At 34.2% G+C, this 18007-nt stretch overlaps 2 protein-coding genes across 2 annotated transcripts; both read right to left on the bottom strand.

Annotated features, from left to right (window-relative positions):
- Window positions 1-516: 516 nt before the first annotated feature.
- On the bottom strand, window positions 517-2845 carry LOC110697686 (cysteine-rich repeat secretory protein 38-like). Its single transcript, XM_021875068.1, has one exon. It carries the CDS (start codon window positions 2124-2126, stop codon window positions 1383-1385), a length of 744 nt encoding a protein of 247 aa, XP_021730760.1. The 5' UTR covers window positions 2127-2845; the 3' UTR covers window positions 517-1382.
- A 167-nt stretch (window positions 2846-3012) lies between these two features.
- LOC110697685 lies at window positions 3013-17655 on the bottom strand. The gene is made up of 8 exons (XM_021875067.1): window positions 16438-17655; window positions 13568-13748; window positions 13244-13296; window positions 12430-12517; window positions 11662-12350; window positions 10928-11140; window positions 10762-10815; window positions 3013-3543 (listed from the first exon to the last, which is right to left on the bottom strand). Exons 1-8 carry the CDS (start codon window positions 16444-16446, stop codon window positions 3385-3387), a joined length of 1446 nt encoding a protein of 481 aa, XP_021730759.1. The 5' UTR covers window positions 16447-17655; the 3' UTR covers window positions 3013-3384.
- Window positions 17656-18007: the final 352 nt, after the last annotated feature.

The raw sequence follows: 18007 nt of genomic DNA, 5'->3' as shown, positions 1-18007 counted from the left end.
TTCACTGTCCTACCAACATACTTAAAGTATTCAAGAATAATTGACCTACATTTATTAATTCAAGCTACTACACAATGAACCCTAACTCTCCACATATTTACAATTATACCATCAACAACTAGCCAACAACCTTCAAAATTAAAGTCAAGGAACAGAATTCATTACCTCTGTCGTCGCCATTGTACACTGCAATTGTGAGGTTCCTGACCTACGCTACTGGTCTCCACCAAACACCCAAATGATGGCCACTTTTCACAATGTACCTCGCGCAATCACCCACGAGCAACTCCTTTGCATCACAAACTTAAAGTTAGGGTTTGCAGCAAAAATTAGGGTTTTAATTTTAAGAATTGTTGATAAATTATGAACACACTGATAGAGCAAAGTAGATTAATGAATTTTTCAGAGAATTTTTGAAGTTAATTAATGAGGAAGCAAATGAAACTAACTTCTGGAAGTTCAACAGTGAGGGAAGTCGAAATACAACGAAAAAAGGGAGGGAAATAAATTATGTGGGGCCCAGTGACGGAAATTCCACCGGAAAATAGATTTGGGTGGTCATCTGTATGATTAATTAATGTAAGGGGTGGTTAAATATAAATAATTTTTTTTTTGGTGGTTAAATTTAAAATGGTCTGTTTTTTGGGTGGTTATTTTTAAATTTTCCTAATGAAAATGTTTAACTGCTATTAGATTTTAATATACAAAAATGTTTATATCCTAATTTGCGATTGTATATTTTTTATTTCATCTCACTAAGTTTACTTTCTAACCTTAGTAACCCTTGATCAATAATAATTAATTAAATGATTAATTTTCTCTTTATCAGCATTTCCACAAAATTGTAGTCTTAATATTAAGATACGTAAAGTATTAAAATAAAGAAACATACATTATTACTCGAAGAAAAATAAGTTAATTATGAACTGAATAATCACTAAAATATTACGGTAGTCATATTTCAATTGATCACTATATAAAATTTTCGTAAAATTACTAAAACGAAAAACAAACTCGATTGTATAATCTTAATCTTCAATGAATAATAAAGTTGTACAATATCCCCCTTATACCACTCCTAATATACCCTTAAGCCCATAAAAATGCCCATAGTGCTAATTAACCCTAAAAATATATCCAATGCCAATTTAACTTGCAAATAAAACAAAGCCAAACAATTCAAACGATTAACCCAACTAATTATTTTGATCCTCTACACATTCACATCTATGGTCCTAAAGAATAACCCAATCCTTATTTGGTCATTTAAAACTCTACCAATGAGCAAAAATGAACAAATGAGTACAGATAAACGTTCTGGCGCGATCAATCTCAACTCTAAATATACACAGGTGCATAATAGAGTTTGTCATACAATCATCCTAAGAATTAATAAAGGGGTATATCTCATATCTCACGTTACAACTCCCACTAACGACCCTCCCACCGCGTTTTCCATCGCAACAATTTGGTAGCTCACTTATTGCTTGATCCAAGCACATCTTGCAAACTTTGTTCGACAGATCCTGGTTGCACTGAGCTAACCCATACAAATTTGTAAACGTATCAAGCTTTGTTTCACCAATTGCGTAAAGTTTCCTAGTGGTAGCACCCTGGATCGCTAACTTACTCAATAATCCCTTAACTTTTGTGTTAAACAAAATAGGATCATTACTTACATTAGCAACGTTCAACAAATAAAATTTATTTTTGTTATCGATTTGGCCAAAGAAACTTCGGTCCAAATATTTCAACATACAATTGTCATACCATATAACAGCGCCTTTGTTATAAGGGCAACTCTTACGAATTTCAACACTAGCATTAACAACACATTTGTTACACTCTAGGGAGTTTACGTCCCCCCTGCACTGAGCGATTCCAAAGAACATAGACGGGTATGTACGAGTCATGGCACGCGAAAAGCCCCAAGGAGAAAGATTTTTCGGTAGAAGCCCCATTAATGTATTAACGTTTTTCTCTTCGACGGAATTAGGAGTGAAGTTTCCGGCGGTAGATGAACATATATGGTAGAGTGGATCAACCGCTACAACTGTATTAGTATTATAGATTAGGAAAGTAAATGGTAATAAAAAGAGAGAGGAAATAATATGAATGTAAGACATAGTTGAACAATGTAATTAATGAAATATTGAGAAATATGGGTTATAGATTGTTGAGGTTGTATGTAATCGAACTTAACAATATATAGGTGCATTCCCTTTTGACTTTTGAACATGTACATTTAATTTTGTTTGTTATTTTTTTTTATTGTAATTATTATTTAGAAAAGGTCAGAAGAAATATGTGTTGCGTTTAAAAATGGTAAAGTTTCTAAATATTTTACTACAAAACGCCGTATTTCTTGGCATTTGACTAGACTATTATAGGTGGTTTTACGTAGTCTTAAGCTTCTAAGGCCATTTTTGACTTAGTATTAGCTCATTATTGGGTATTTCAACTTTTCCGTAGGAATTGCTCCTCAAAAGTGGTCATAATCTTTTTTTAGAAACTAATATGTGATTTTATTAGTTCCAAATCTGATGAAACTCTAAAAATTAAAGTTTTCAACTTATCATATAGGTCTCCACCTTATTTGGGGATTATACTACTCATTTCCTAAACTATCTACTAAACCTATATACTATACTGGATGTGTCACATGTGTGCGTAAACATATGAAGATCGATACTAATAAATAAAATAATACTAATTAATCAAAAATCATAAATAAAAACACGATAATTATGAAGATATCTACCAGTACAGTAGTACATTATCAAACTAGTGTCAATGTTCCAATTCATATAGCATAGTGCATCAATCTCATCAGTGCCTAAAAGTGCAGAAATAGCTTGGAGTCTGGGACTGCTTCAAGAGCACAAAGAACAAACATGTAAAAAGTGATGCATACCGATGAAGAAAAAGAATAAACAGACGCTCACTTGTGCAATAAGGTGACCATAATTGGTTACCATCATCTGAAATTAACCATAGATTTGGACATTTAAGTGAAAAGATAACAACGCCCATACATCTCCATTCTAACAGAAGACTTTACATGTTTAGAGACATACAATTGGCAGATGATGGCAACAATGGCAACTCAAGTAATGCAGCTACCACACTATCAAGGTTTTTACATATCCTTACTCTGTAGATGGAAGATGACTAAAGCATTAACTATGCTGTATGGTTTCCGTTCCTTTTCTGATGCAAAAAAGCTATTGAGAACTCTTGATAAATCAGCCTAGTAAGGGTCGAAATTTAGACCACTGAATTCAATTGTATCAGGTAAAAAAGATTATATCATCTCAACAATTACAAATCTTTGCCTCTAACTACTCATCAAATGCCGCTTCTGTAGTGACTAACAGAACTGCCTCACTCAGCTAAACAAGGGGACATATCAGGGCATTTTAAAGCTGAAAGTTTTCGGATACCTCTACCTCTACCCCTCAGAACAGGAGGAGCACTAGCAAGTTCCCTTACTCGTTCTATTACAGGATTTGGCAACACATGCGAATTATTCCTCTGATCATCCTGAAAAAAAATTTACAGAAGAAGTGAGTATAATTTCACAAGTGACAAACAGACAACATATTTCTGTGAAATACTAGTTTGTTGCATTTTCCTACCACTTGACGTTTTTAAGACAATAATGGTACATGAAATAGTAAGGAACCATGTATGTCAATGTCTTATACACAGAACTTAGACATGATTGAAAAATCAAGAATGAGAATAATATGAAATTGCATGAGAAAACACTTTATCTAGCATTATCAACATTATTCTCCCAAATTAAACAACTATCTACTGAATGTTGAGGGTTATCACAAGTATACTTGATGAGAGAGTTGAAGTGTACAATCTACAATGTTAACTATGAAATGATAAATAATTTTCACAAACTGGCTAAATCAGAAAGTGAAACATTTGTCTTTCCACTTGATGCATAACCATGTCCGGATAACACTTCTCCATTAAGAACCGCAGCAAGAAAAGAAAGCAAAATCCTCCTTGCACGCCTAAGTGCTGCTTTTTAGACAAAGTTTCATTCATTAGCAAACCATCTTGTCATTTTCTACTGAATTATTCAGAAGCAGCATTTAAAGAGTAATGAATACACTTTTAACATAATCAGAAGGTTAATGTTACGAACATGGACAAAAGACACTTCAAGTGGCTGTCCACTACAATGAACTTAAAATTGGGTTTCAGACCCATCCAAATCATCTGATAATCCTCCGTATCAAAACAATAACATTATAATAGATCATGTAACATATTCCTTTGGGATCACTACAAGAAAAAGACTCTCGTCACAGGCCTAACAAAATATCCTAAAAAGGCATGTTTAAAATGAAAAGCATCAATACACATAACTGAGAATTTCTGAGCAATTGGAAGCAGCTCCATCACACATTGTTTATGCACCTTCTAACACAACAGAGTAGAACATTCTCCGAACACTTCATCATTCACAAAGTTATGATGATACTGTAGATCACACAATTACAGGAAAGAGCTTACAACAACAGAAGTTGATGTAGTGACACGAAAATCATGAAGACAACAAGCAGATGGTCTATTTAAAACCAAACAAGTACTGAAAACAATAAGGGGCCGTTTGGTTGAAAGGGGAAAGGATAGGGAAGCAAATGTATGTAATCCCTTTGATATAGTAGGTTGTTTGGGTTAAATGATTTACACAAAACACAAAAGTCAAACACAGAGTGTCTCCTAGGCTCCTCCCACCCTTTTCTTCATCTCTTCCTTGCTGACGTATTAGCTTACCTCAGCACCGCCACCTCATTCAACCATTCACCTAAGTTTTAGTGGTAAAATTCGACTCTACAACTGCAGATATGGATTTTTTATGGTAAACTTGGACCTTCTAAAACCATCATTTATGATATGAAGATATATTTGGAATATTCATTCGAGGTATTTAGGATGTTCATTCGAGTTTGTGGTTGATTTTTTTTTTTTTTTTCCATTCCTTGTTTTTGGTATATTTGGTGGCTGGATTTTTCTTGGTGTTAGGCAAGGTGGTTTTTGTAGTGTTTGGGTTGATTTTCATGGGTATTGGATATTGGGGTTGGTGGGTAGGTTTCATGGTGGTAAGTGGTGGGTGGGTTTCATGGTGACTGATCAGATCGGCGTTAGGATGATAGTGGATGGAGTTAAAAGTTATGAGTGGTTGTGGTGGTGGATGGGGTTAAAGGTTATGGGTGGTGGTGGTAGTTGGGTCATGGGTGGTGGTAGTGTAGGAATCTAGAGGAAAGGGAATGGAGAATCTTTTGGCGGAGGTGGAGGGGGGTTGAGAGTAGAGGACTTTACGGGAATAAAGAAGAGAAAGGAGATGATTTAAATGTGTTAACAAACAGCAAGAAAGGGAAAAGACCCTTTTGATTCCCTTAACGTCTCCTGAATACCATCCACCAAACACATCCTAATTGTCTGTTTTTAAAGATGACAATCTACGTTACCTGAACTCAGGTAGTCAGGTATAAGTGTTGGGTTTCCAGGAATGGGTAGAGGACTTAGGGGGGGAAGAGGGGAATGAGAGTAGATGACTTTAGGGATATAAAGAAAAGAAAGGAAATGATTAAAATGTGTTAACAAACAGCAAGAAAGGGAAAAGAAACCTTTGTGGCCCAAGTATCCCACATGTCAAAAACTCAAAATTCTAGGAAATGGTGCTTTATGTCCTGAAATAAGACACACGTACAGAGACACTAAATTAAAATAAATAGTGGAAATTATTTGTCTGAAAAGACCTGAGGTCTTTATGTTCTACTTAACTTATTTCTTTGATTTTTTTTTTTTATTCACAAACCCTAAGATTTGGTTAAGTGTTTACAGAATTTTTGGACAAATTGAAATAGAAAGCTTTTTTTTTTTCCTTGTGATAGCATGAGAATGTCAAATTCAAGTGCTTCCGGTGGGTTTGAGGGCCACTGCTGGGGCGAGGCAGCCCATGGAATGCTAGTGTGGTGTACCTATGGCATTGTTGAGGTTATGGACTTTAATATATCCTAGATGGCAATTCATCAAATGCGAATTATATGAGCCTGAAGATCCTGCACAGAAGGGTTTAAACTATGGGAGTGATTGGATGAAAACGGCAAAAAGAGGTGACAAATTTATAGCTTGAGAAGGTGTTGATTACTGAAGTGAACTTGCTCAAGTGTACCATCGAGAAGTCATGGAATTTGTCAAGTTTTGAGGATATACACTACATAATTTTTCACCCTTAAGATTGACATGAGAAACCAAATATCCAGGTTGGTCTCTAGAATTAACATAAAAGGGAGAACTAGGATCAAGCTTACCTTCACGGCTTCACCGCCCATTATCACAGTGCTAATAAAGAACATGAACGCTAACGATGGTTAAAAAATAAAGGAAAAATTGGTAAAAATAATCCCAACTTTTGCCTGTTTCCTCAAAATTATCCCAACTATGGATTATTTATAAAACAATCCAAACTTTAAAGTCATTCGCTCAAAATGGTCTCAACTTGTAACCCAACATGTTATAACAGGTGAAGAGGACACATGTAAAAAAAATAAATAAATAAGATTAAAAAAAACTAGCCCACCCACGACCACCCTCCCCACCACCGTCCACCCCCTTCCAAATCCCCTCATCCCCGCCCATGCCCGGGCCCCCCTTCCCCCATGTCGGCGCCGCCTTTCACCTACCCCCGAACCACCAAACCCCCACCCTAGTACCCAACTCAAAACCCCTCCCAGTCCCCCGGTTGAACCCCCCACCCTCGGAACCCCTAGTCGATAAGGTTCCAAGGGTGGGGGAGGGGTTTGATGGTTCAGTGGGGTAGGGGAAAGGCAGCGCCGAGGGATGGGGGTCTGGGCCGTCGGCGAGGGTGGACCAGGTGGTGCTAGGGTTGCATGGCTGGAGGGCTTTATATTTAGGTTTTCTTTTTTTTTAATTAATTTATTTCAACTAATCACGTGGTGACACGTGTCACTTAAACAAAACAAAAATAAAAACAAAAACCTCTTTAACAGGTTTGAATGACCCTAGAGTTTGAATCATTTAAAAATAATCCATAGTTTGAATTATTTTGGACGAACGAGCAAAATTTGGGATTATTTTTACCAATTTTTCCAAAAATAAATTAGGGTTTGAGAGCACTGCTTGCCATGTATTGATTCACAATTACATTTAAACCTAAGACCACAAGCATAATCACATATTCACAACCCATTCTACTAATATAATACACTTCCTCCGTTATTTTAATTACACCACTTAGAGTTTCATACTTGACACTTAAAAACCTTTGGCAATAATATCCTTAATCTGCTTCTAGTTAATGCAATTAAAAATAAGATATATTAAAAAATATACATAAAAAAAAATCTAATAAGATCTCACATGACTATTTTTTCTAACATAAAAGGCACAAAATATAGTCACAGACTCGCAACACAAATTCTTGATTAAGGCGAACTTTCATTACATTATTGTAAGACGAGTTAAAGTTACCCTAAAAGTATTTAAAGTTACCCTTATATACTAGAAAAGTTACCATTTTCCTAACATAAATTTTATTCTTCAAAAATATTTAAAATGCATTAGATTAATCATATTAGCCTTCTTAGCATGTATCCATTTAATAGCAAATTACATATTAAAATACAATTAGAGTCATTACAAATTAAAAGTTATCCTTAAAGGGATTAAAGTTACTGTAAAGTGTTAAAATTACCCTCAAAATGAGGGTCTTACAATAAAATAAACATAAACTCGCCTCATACAAGACTTTGTAGTCAAAGAGCAATGTGAATAGTAAAAAAGTGCAAATGGTGCGATTAAAAAAACGGAGAAATATATCGTAACAGAATCCAAAGTTTTTTTTTTATTCAGATGAGGATGGAAACAAATAGAGAAAGAGAATGGGTAATTGAGTAAATAAAATGGAGCGTGCATTAAAAATGCTAATAGTACCAAATATAAGTTGGGTCAAAGAACGAAATTTGACGATTTCAACAAAAAAAAAAAAAAAAAAAAAAGGGACTATTTTAAATTTCCTTATTTTCAAAAACGCAAAATACATTACTAAGCACTCATCTCATAATCAAGCAATCTAATTAGAAAATTCCTTGAGAAATGGAAAAGTTGATTCTAATAATCTAACCTAGCAATTTGTAATCCAACCGTTGACACCAATCCACTTTTAACATTCCCATCCGGTGAACAACCCTTTATAGTGGGTCACCTATGCAAAGCACTTTCTAATTGGTTAAAACTTTTGATATTAGAAATTTTATTTTTCAGCTTTGATATTTAAAGTTAATAAGAAAAACCACTTTCGCCACCACCTCATTCTCTCTCTCCCCCCTCACCACCACCTGACCACGACCTCCTTCACCAACTTGCACAAGCACCACCACCAACAACCACTTTGCCCGGTACCACCGACCCCCACCCCTTCACTTTTCCCTTAAATATCTTTTAATGTCGACCAACTTCCGCAATAATACCCATCAATGCCTTCAATGCTCAATTTTAGTCTAACAATAAGTCTTTAAGTCCCATGTTCATGATGATTCTAATGAAGTAATGTTTATTGCAAAAAAAATTATGTTAGAATAACTTTTAACCACCACATACATTGTGTACTTCGTATAAGGGTAACTTTTGACCAAGCTTAGATGACTTAGAAACTACAAGTATTTAAATTTATTTGTACATTAGGAAGCCAAGTGATTTTTAAATTGTAAGATTTTTAAAGGGTAATATTGCAATCTTTGAAATAGAGGTGATTTTAAGGGTATTTTTTTTATGTTGGGATAACTTTTGATCATTTTGCAGTAATAAATTTAACCTTTAAATAATGTAACTTGGAGTAATGATTTTCTATAGCGAGAATATGAGATTGAGGATATTAAAAAGAGAATGAAATTTAGATGCATACTTTTTACTATGTGTCAAAGCTATACAAGTATATGTTATTGGTTATTGTATAGTTTTTTTTTTTTTTTTTTTTTTTATTATTATTATTATTATAGAAACTTAAAAAAAAAATATACTTATTTCGCCTAGGGCCTATGAATTGCCGGGAACGGGACTGCAACAACGCATGGAAAACTCTCTTCTGCTTCTTTCGCTCCCTTAGGGCAACCTCTCTCCTCTCCTCCATCGCATCCTACCTTATCACTACCGCCTTCCTTTTCTTGTGACCGACAACATCAACCATCATAAGACGAGTGTGCGGTGATATTGTTGGTGTGGCACACTGTGAAGGGGCGGCGGAAGCTTCCGTTTTCATGTGGAGTGGAAATTCATCATCGTTGATCTCAACTCTGTAAACTAAAAAAAAATACCTATTCTTCAGGGGCCGTTCACTTGGATCATTAGAAGATAATAGTTGTAAAAAGCTTAGATTATTGAAAATTAATCAAAAGGTTTGCTTTATATCAGCAAACCGCTAAAAGGTTGGATTATTATAGTCATTTATTCCTTTAAAATTTGGGAAAACCATTGGTTGATCTTATCCAATTGTAAAAGGCAGGACGTCAGGTATTACAAAAGGCTGATATCACAAGAACATCATTTCAAGATCAAGTTTCAGTTTATGAGACTTGCAAAGAAACGGGATTATTAACCTAATGTACTACATATCAGAATTACAATAATCAGACATCATCACAGAGCACTAACTAATTGTGTTCTCTCGTAATCAGTTAGGGGGTGGAGACCAGGGCTAGTGTTTTTACAAAAAATCTCTAGCCATGGAGGGACAGTTTTTGTAAATTGTTCTGGACTGAGGAGTTTAAAGAGCTCATAAAGCATCTTGGATTTAAGACTTAGCTGTCAAAGATATATGACAATTAATCTAGAGAAAAAAAAAAAAAAAAAAAAAAAAAAAAAAAGATAACTTGGTGCTGCGTTAATTCAGTTCTGGTCTCTTTAAGTTCAGGTCCCTTCCTTGACATATGTAATTATGCTTATGGTCAATATCATTATGGCTGTTTATTGTGAAGTAAATGTAAAACTCTTCGGGAAGCTTTAGAGTCCCAAGTTCAGGTCTCTTCCTTGACATATGTAATTATGCTTATGGTTAATATCATTATGGCTGTTTATTATGAAGTAAATGTAAAACTCTTCGGGAAGCTTTAGAGTCCCAAACTACTTGTATTAAATCCTATCCAGACAACAATGAAGACATACACATAAACATACACGCAAAATACACTTCAGAATAATCATTCACAAATACTCCTAGTAATCTTTACCACAAAAAATACAAAGATCTCTCTCTCAGAAAAAACAAAGGGCACCAAGTTAATCTAAACCCACTCTAGATTAAAGTCAATAAGCTTTTTTAAGCAACATAAACTATATGGATAGTAGGTCTTGTTCTGACAAGCTAATAAACTATTATTTAATTTTTCAATTTCAAAAACAGAAAACAAAGATAGTGTATGTAATCCAATAGGCATGTTATGATAAGGTGGATGATGGTTTATGTTAGTCAGAAGGTGGATGATGAACAACCCACATAGTTAGCATTATGTAAAAGTGTTTTACTCATCAAGATTATTGAATGCAAGCCACAGATCAAAAGATGATGAAAGAAAAGAATTTCAACAGTATAAGTTATTAAAGATCAGAATCAGATAAAGATAACTCATGAAATGTGATTGTATACATCAGTCCAAATAAGTCATTTGATGTGCAGGTCAAAATGAATATGCAAGCAAGAAGCATGTAAAACCAAACCTTTTTCCCCTTTGAACTTCTACAATTAGTCTTTACAAGGTTCCGCCACTTATCCTGCAAAGACCACCACAGGCAGATAATTTCCAAGCTTGGTTGTTTGCACAGAAAAAAGCAGTCATAAAAAAGATGCAAAATGGAAACAGCAAGATCAAGCATTATAAATTACCCTGATATCAGTAGCTGTACGACGAGAAGATAAGAAGAAGGTTTTCTTTACAGCAGTCCATTGTCCTGGACCAAACTGAGACATTCCATCAACCAATGCTACTACCTCATCCAAAGTCCAGGGCTGGCAACTCTTCCTTCTGTCATTCCTTTTTAACTTTCTGCCATTGAAGCTAGACTCAACAGGCTCATATTCCTCATCTGAATCTAATTCCTGCAAAAAGCGTGTCATGTTAATTGCTAACAGCAATAAGCCTACAAACAACATGGATCACCAAAAAAAAGAAAAAAAAAAAAAAAAAAAATTGACTGCAATAAGCTTCCAACTGCCATATATCAAAATCAAGATTCAAATTAAGGGACAGGCTACAATTGAACTGCTGTGATACGCATATACAAAGTATACCCTTACCAATGAGTAAAAGAAAAAATTTATCACAGTAGATTTTACAGCAATAACAACCACCAAAAATAATCCCCAGTTTACTTTAGGACTCAGTCCACTGTTCAGCAATAAAAAAGTCATTGATGATCTGATCCCTCGGTTACATACTGATAAGATTTAAGAATACACATTTTCCAAAACAATTTTACCAACTTCAGGTGCAAAAATTGGACCAAATGAGCTCCATTCAAGATAACTTAAATTTAAAAGTTGAATAAATTCAAGTAATAATGGAAGGCAAAGTGGGTACACATACAAAGACAGAAATGTACAGAGTAATATGTTTATACCATATCACTTGCCCAGGTCTTTGACGCTTTTACTTCCAATGCTTTTCTGCTGTGCTTCTTCAGAAACCTAGCTCCAAGATCTTTATCCTCTAATAAGCTGCTAGGATGTTTCTTAGCATTATGAAGCCTTAACTTCAACGATGAAGTTCCATCTAGATACCTCTGCGGAGGTCTGCACAATCTTCTTTGTCTAGCTCGGGTTATTTTAGTTTCAGCACAACTGTCAGTTGACGGGTCTTCCACACAAAAATCATCCACATCTGTGCATTGACTTGCTGAGCCAACTTCATCATGTGTATATATGGAAATGTATGGTGGTTTAACACAAGGGAAAGAAACATGTGTGTTATCTCTATCGTCATTGAAGGAACTTCCGATCTCCAAAGTATTTCGATCATCATTAGTGTCCTGAACATATTTAACATCACTAACAAGAGAACATTTTAAACCCATATTATCCTCCAGTGGTATCTGATACCTACATTTGCTCCCCAAGTCACCATGCATTTCTTTAGCAGTTTTTCCAAACTGATCATTAAAACATCGAGGCACTAGTACGGATGATTCAGATACCCCAACTTCTTCATTGCTAGTTTCTGGAGAGTGGATCTCAGATCTCAAGTTACCGACACTTAACTCATCATAGAATTTACAGTCCAGATCAGGGACCTTTTTATCAAAATCAACATCTAAAAACACAAAAGTGGAAATCTTTAGTGATATAAGTCTATCTTTTCAACCCAATTATGAAATCCATCAAAAACATACCCAAATAGTGATCTTCAGATGCATGTGAGATACTAACAGCAAGAGGTAGGTTGGTTAATTTATCCTCATGCAGAATTCCATCAAAATCCTAGAAGTGCACTTCCATTAGCAAACATTTTAAGATACAAAGAAAATAATAATTTGACAACGAAAACAAAGCCAGAAATGCCACTTCATCAAGAGAAATACAATTAAAAATAAAAAAATAAAAAAAGTGGTTTCTAGCACTATAGAAAAGATATTTTATGCAACATATAGCAACAGACAAGAACAAACTTTGAACTTGCAAAATGAAAGCAGCTTGTACAACACACAAAACAAATATGCAACGTGCAAAGGATGTAACCGACAAATTACGTGGTCAAAAAGGATAACAGAAAGAAAAGAGTAAAATGATATTGAAAAAAAAAAAAAAAAAAAAAAAGCTAACATACAAACAAATAAAAAAATTCAAAAAAAAAATCACATACACATTTTAACAAAAAATTATTATTAAAAAAAAATGAAAGAAAGAAAGAAAGAAAGAGAGAGAGAGATTGCCAAAAAAAAAATCAAATAAAAAAGAAGAAATCAAAAGAAGTAAAATGCTATTGAAACTAGCTCAAAAAGCAATGTCAAGAACATGAACAATGAACCACAGAGTTGACAAAAGATCACAATGCAGTGTTGTTATATACTCGTATGTAATGCTAGAAATTATTTCAAGATAAATGCAAGCATGCAACCCTAGCATGGAAGTTGATGATAATTGTTTTTCACATGCACAAAGAAAAAAAGAAAAGGAAAAAAAAAAAAAAAAAAAAGAGCTACATACACTGCATAATATTTCGCCTTTCCCTTCTTCAGTCATATAGGAATTCAGCCCACCTTCAGAAAAACATGAAATTATACAATTTAGAATGCTGTAATATAACCACATCAGGACTATCATGGTTATTAAAGTAGAGTTGTGAACACACAACAGAAGTAACCATTATGGACTGATCCTAGATTTGCACAGCTCTTAGGTGCTTTTATTCATACAAATCTTAAAAAATTAGACTTGATAATATATGTTACACAGTATAAGCAACAAACTCTTGAATATTTCAGAAATTGGAGATGACAAGACAATTAATAATACGCTGAGTCTCCTTACCATTTTCGGCAAGTAGCTCATAATGAAATACTGAAGATATATCATCAATTTTGAATGCATCCTCAAAGTTTGCATCAAAATACAGTGCAGAAGCTTGATCTTCTTTAGGTTCAGCCCACATATGTCTAGCATCAGAGCTTCCATATGCTAAGTCAGCAATATAATGTTCATCTTTCTTAACCTGGAATATAAAAAGTTGGTGGCAAGCGGTGACAAACTGAACACTCAAGTAAGACAAATAATCCAGATAAATATACACTCATTCAAGACAAATAATCCAGATAAATATACACTCATTTATGTGTTGTTGCCTGATATTTCCACGATTATTAGGACTGCCTTTTGACAGCTTTGATGCTCTAGTAAATAACAAATAGACATAAATATTCATTGAAATGGTGACAATATACTACATTATGCCAAATTTACAATCAAAAGATTGTCTGTTCTTTATTCCATTATTGGAAAATCCTCTTTACTACCCCTCTTAACCCATAATCTCACACCCAACCACCTTTTTACTCATTACACCTACTCAACTTTTCCCAAAAAAAATTTATCTACATGTCCATGGGAAGTAGAACAAAATAATTGGAGGTGGTATTCTCGACTCTGAATCATGGTCCCTTATGGTTATATTCTTGTTATATAGCTAAACCACCAACCAAAACAGTCGAAAACATCAATTAATCAAACATCAGTTTTCATAATTGACCAGAACACTATAAAATTCATATACTTCTTATAAGACACCATGGCATGAAGGGAGCTCCTGTAATTCACATCAAGAGGAAACCAGCTTTCAAATCAGCACTCCGCAAATATCAAGATAATCAAGGGTTACCATATCCATAGATAATATATAGGTTAACCATACCAACTCAATGTTTGCTAGGCCACATTAAAACAACAAAATTTAATCCAAAGATATGCATATATCTTAACACTGATTGCATTCTGGTGCAATGTTATACCTGTACAGTCAGATACAATCCATTACCTTTTTTTCTAACCAATGAGTTACACATATTACCTTCAGGCACACCGAACAAGAGACCTCAAACTTTAATTCAAATATTGCTAAGCAAAAAGTATTGCATTTCATAATGTCGATAAAGTAGACCTGCAGAAAACCCACAGTGTATATGCAAATATGCAGTACCATTTTAAGGAGTATAATTTGTCTAGCAACCTGGTTTTGGTTCCAACCATAGGATGTTGACTTATTGAGTAAACCCAAACATATTAACATTTGTTAGCACATAAGAGATTGGAAAGATTAATTTAGACTGAATCAACATCATTTAAAAAAAAGCCTGACAAATATATAATCCCAAATAACACTGTCATACCTAATAATTCAAATCTGTTTTCAAATCCCTGTCTCCCTAACACTTTCTTTTTCTTCAACATTTCTCTATCTGCAACTTCTCTAAAACAATTCAGTTACACTGTTAAAATGTCCTTGAACCTCCAAGCCTTTGCTGGCATTCTTATTCTTGATAAAGATTTTGAAGTTTGATCCGAGTAGTAGATAATTGAATACAGCTAGAGTTGACCACTAATGTGTCAAGTAAATAAGTAAATCAATGGGAGGACAGGAGGAGAGAGAGGAATAATTGGTGTTTAATTGTCAACCTTGTTTATAATTTTATTAAATTTTTTTTTTTTGGTAGATCTTGTTTGCGTAGGCCGTAGGTAGTAGTCCTAAACTCACAAAACTCTATTTCCTAAACAAATTACTTGACTACTATGTAATCCGGTATTTCACAAATATTGGAATTAGTAATTTAAGAAGTTTCAATTTCTAGTATTGATAATTACCATTCATACGTTTTCCAACACAACCTTGCACAATATCATCCCTTTGATAAAGTGCCTCTCAACATGAGTCTAAAATACAACTGCTGAGACATCATTATTATCAAAAACATTTGTTATAAAGGCATAGGCGGTCCAACTAAAAGGCAACATGTAGAAACTAAACACACTAGTTCACAACAACAACAACAACAACAACAAAAAAAACTGTCAATAGCTAACAAACACTCCTATTTCACCCTAAGCACTTGAGTTAGATGCTTGACAGTCTAATAAGACACTTAAACACTTCGATTTTAGCAAAAAAGGTGAAAAACACACGAAACATTTTACAAAATGAACCGAGTCGAGCACTTGGTCAAGCATGCAAAATGAACAAGTGTAATCGAATCCATGTAACAAAAGTTATGTTTAAAAGTCGAAATGGTCACTCAACCAAATTTCCCTATATAGTGACTCAAGCACTCAACTATATTTCCCTAATTTAGTGGCTCTTTGGACTATGTTGAACTATACAAGTACATGAAAATATTCAACTTAAATCCGACAATAGTTACTTCGATAAGAAGGTAAATATAAGCAATTTAATCACAAGTTTATCATACCTCTCAATTAAAATTGGCTTAAAAAGACAATTTAAACTACACAATTGTGAACAAAAATCTCATGCATGATAAATCAAGCGCTCAAAATCGAATAATTCAGTCCAAACAGTTGATAAACTACAGTCTCAAGCATTCAATCGCAAATTCGCAACACAACTAACAACGAAATTTGAACAAATAACAACAAATTCAATTAAAATTACAATAAATACTCCATAAAAAAACAACAAAAATTGAAAAAATAAATAAAAAAATAAAAAAAAACACAAAAGCAAAACAATCGATATTACTTCAAAGTATAAAAAAATTAAAATGCTGAAGAACAACAACAAAAATTAGCAGAACTTGAAAAAAATAATTGAACAAAACTAAAATCATTAAATAAAATTAATTAAGAACAGCAGAAGTAAAAGTAAAATAGAGCAAAAGTAGCAGAAAGCTGACCTCATTCATGGTCGGCAGAGAGAAAAAATGGAGAATCTGGTAGAGAGAGAAAGGGGAGAGAGAAGGATTGTCTTAGGAAATGACGGATAAATGGTGAGCGAATGTTCGAAACTGAAAAACGCTTCAGACCGCCGAAAAGTGACACGGAGGAGTGAGAAAGTGGACACTGGAGAAAGGAGATATTGCAAGGAGGGAGGGAAAAACTGCCCCCGGATTCACTTCTTGTTTTTTGTCTTTATCTTTCCGTAGGGTCGGTCTTATATATAACGGGTGTATTCAACTAAATCAAGTCCCGCACACTCTCACATGTACTCCGTAACAAACTAGAATTTGATAACTATTAGAGGACTATTAACCGACCTTAACCCTTATTGATTTTGTTTTGGTCCAGTATTAAATATAGAGAAAATCCAAGTTTTTCTCCATGAGAAACGTCCTTAACTTATCGCAGGTCATTAACGTCCGACTCATAAATCATGGGTGTTTTAGTAACTTTATTATGTATTCTGTTAAACACTACAAACGGAGTAGTTGGACATGGAGAAAACGGCAGCTAGTCATCTTCATCTTCTTCACAAACCTCAAAAATATCAACCCAGTTATTAACCCCTAAACAACACAACAGCAACCCAATTATTGATCCCATCAACAATAACAATACCCCAGCCTCCCCTAATCGCTAGAAGCATCTACAAAACATTGTAAAATAGAGAATCAACAAGTTCTTGTAAGCTTTAATGGAGATATCAATGGAGGGGAGAAATCTCACTTACCCTTTAGGGTTTACCATACCCTTTTTCTCCACTTAAACTTAGGATTTTCGTTTAATTCAGCGGCTTTACTTTATTTATTCTTAGGGTTTTCGTTTAATTCGGCGGCAAAGCCGTCGAAAATGGTGGTGGTGGTGAAATTTCCATTGAAATGACTTGAAGAATGAAGAAGGAGTAAAGGAGGAAGAAGGTACGTACTACGCGGTTGATTAAGACAGTTGCTACAACCACATATCTACAACCTGAAGCGAAGAAGGGCTTCTCAAATTTACAAATTCTACATACTCATGTTATAAAAAATTTAGAGATGTAAGCTTTGTAAAAATCATTGTTTCCATGGAGTCAAACTCAGAGGTCTTTGAAGAAAGAGGAAATGGAGTACATAGATCTTTGAAGAGAGAGGAAATAAAGAACTCTGAAGTTGTTACGTTTGTTGTAACGACGTTACTTAATAGACAAAACTAGTTTTCCTTTATCTTTCTAATTTTAATTCTTAAATATTGACGTGGCAAATCATATTCTGTAAATATCTCTATATCATTGCCATTGAGAGCAATGTTCTTGTTTCTCTCTGATAGAAACCTGGGTGTCCTCGTATTTATAAACCAAACACTTTGAAAGTTTGGAGTGAGAATGGTAAGGGAATTCCTATCCCTAAGCAACTTCACTTTTTATAATTCAAACTTCAAAACCTAAAGTAAAATCTATATCAAATGAGATAAGTCTTACTTGGTGTATTTCTACTAATATAAAGTAAAGTTAATTTAATAATTCATTAGTGTAATTTTTATCACCTGTGG

This window comes from Chenopodium quinoa, unplaced genomic scaffold (assembly GCF_001683475.1).
Source record: "Chenopodium quinoa cultivar QQ74 unplaced genomic scaffold, ASM168347v1, whole genome shotgun sequence".
In the NCBI taxonomy this organism is placed as follows: Eukaryota; Viridiplantae; Streptophyta; class Magnoliopsida; order Caryophyllales; family Amaranthaceae; genus Chenopodium; species Chenopodium quinoa.
The sequence above is the reverse complement of the archived record's forward strand: the minus strand, read 5'-3'. Positions and strand labels throughout refer to the sequence as shown.

What these genes read in the sequence shown, in the direction of transcription:
- LOC110697686 (XM_021875068.1), bottom strand. Translation starts at nt 2,126, where the DNA reads ATGTCTTACATTCATATTATTTCCTCTCTCTTTTTATTACCATTTACT.
- LOC110697685 (XM_021875067.1), bottom strand. An exon ending in GTACAGCTACTGATATCAGG is followed by an intron (nt 10,816 to 10,927) that starts GTAATTTATAAT and finishes TGGTCTTTGCAG; the next exon opens with GATAAGTGGCGGAACCTTGT. An exon ending in GAAGTTCAAAGGGGAAAAAG is followed by an intron (nt 3,544 to 10,761) that starts GTTTGGTTTTAC and finishes ATTTTTTTTCAG; the next exon opens with GATGATCAGAGGAATAATTC.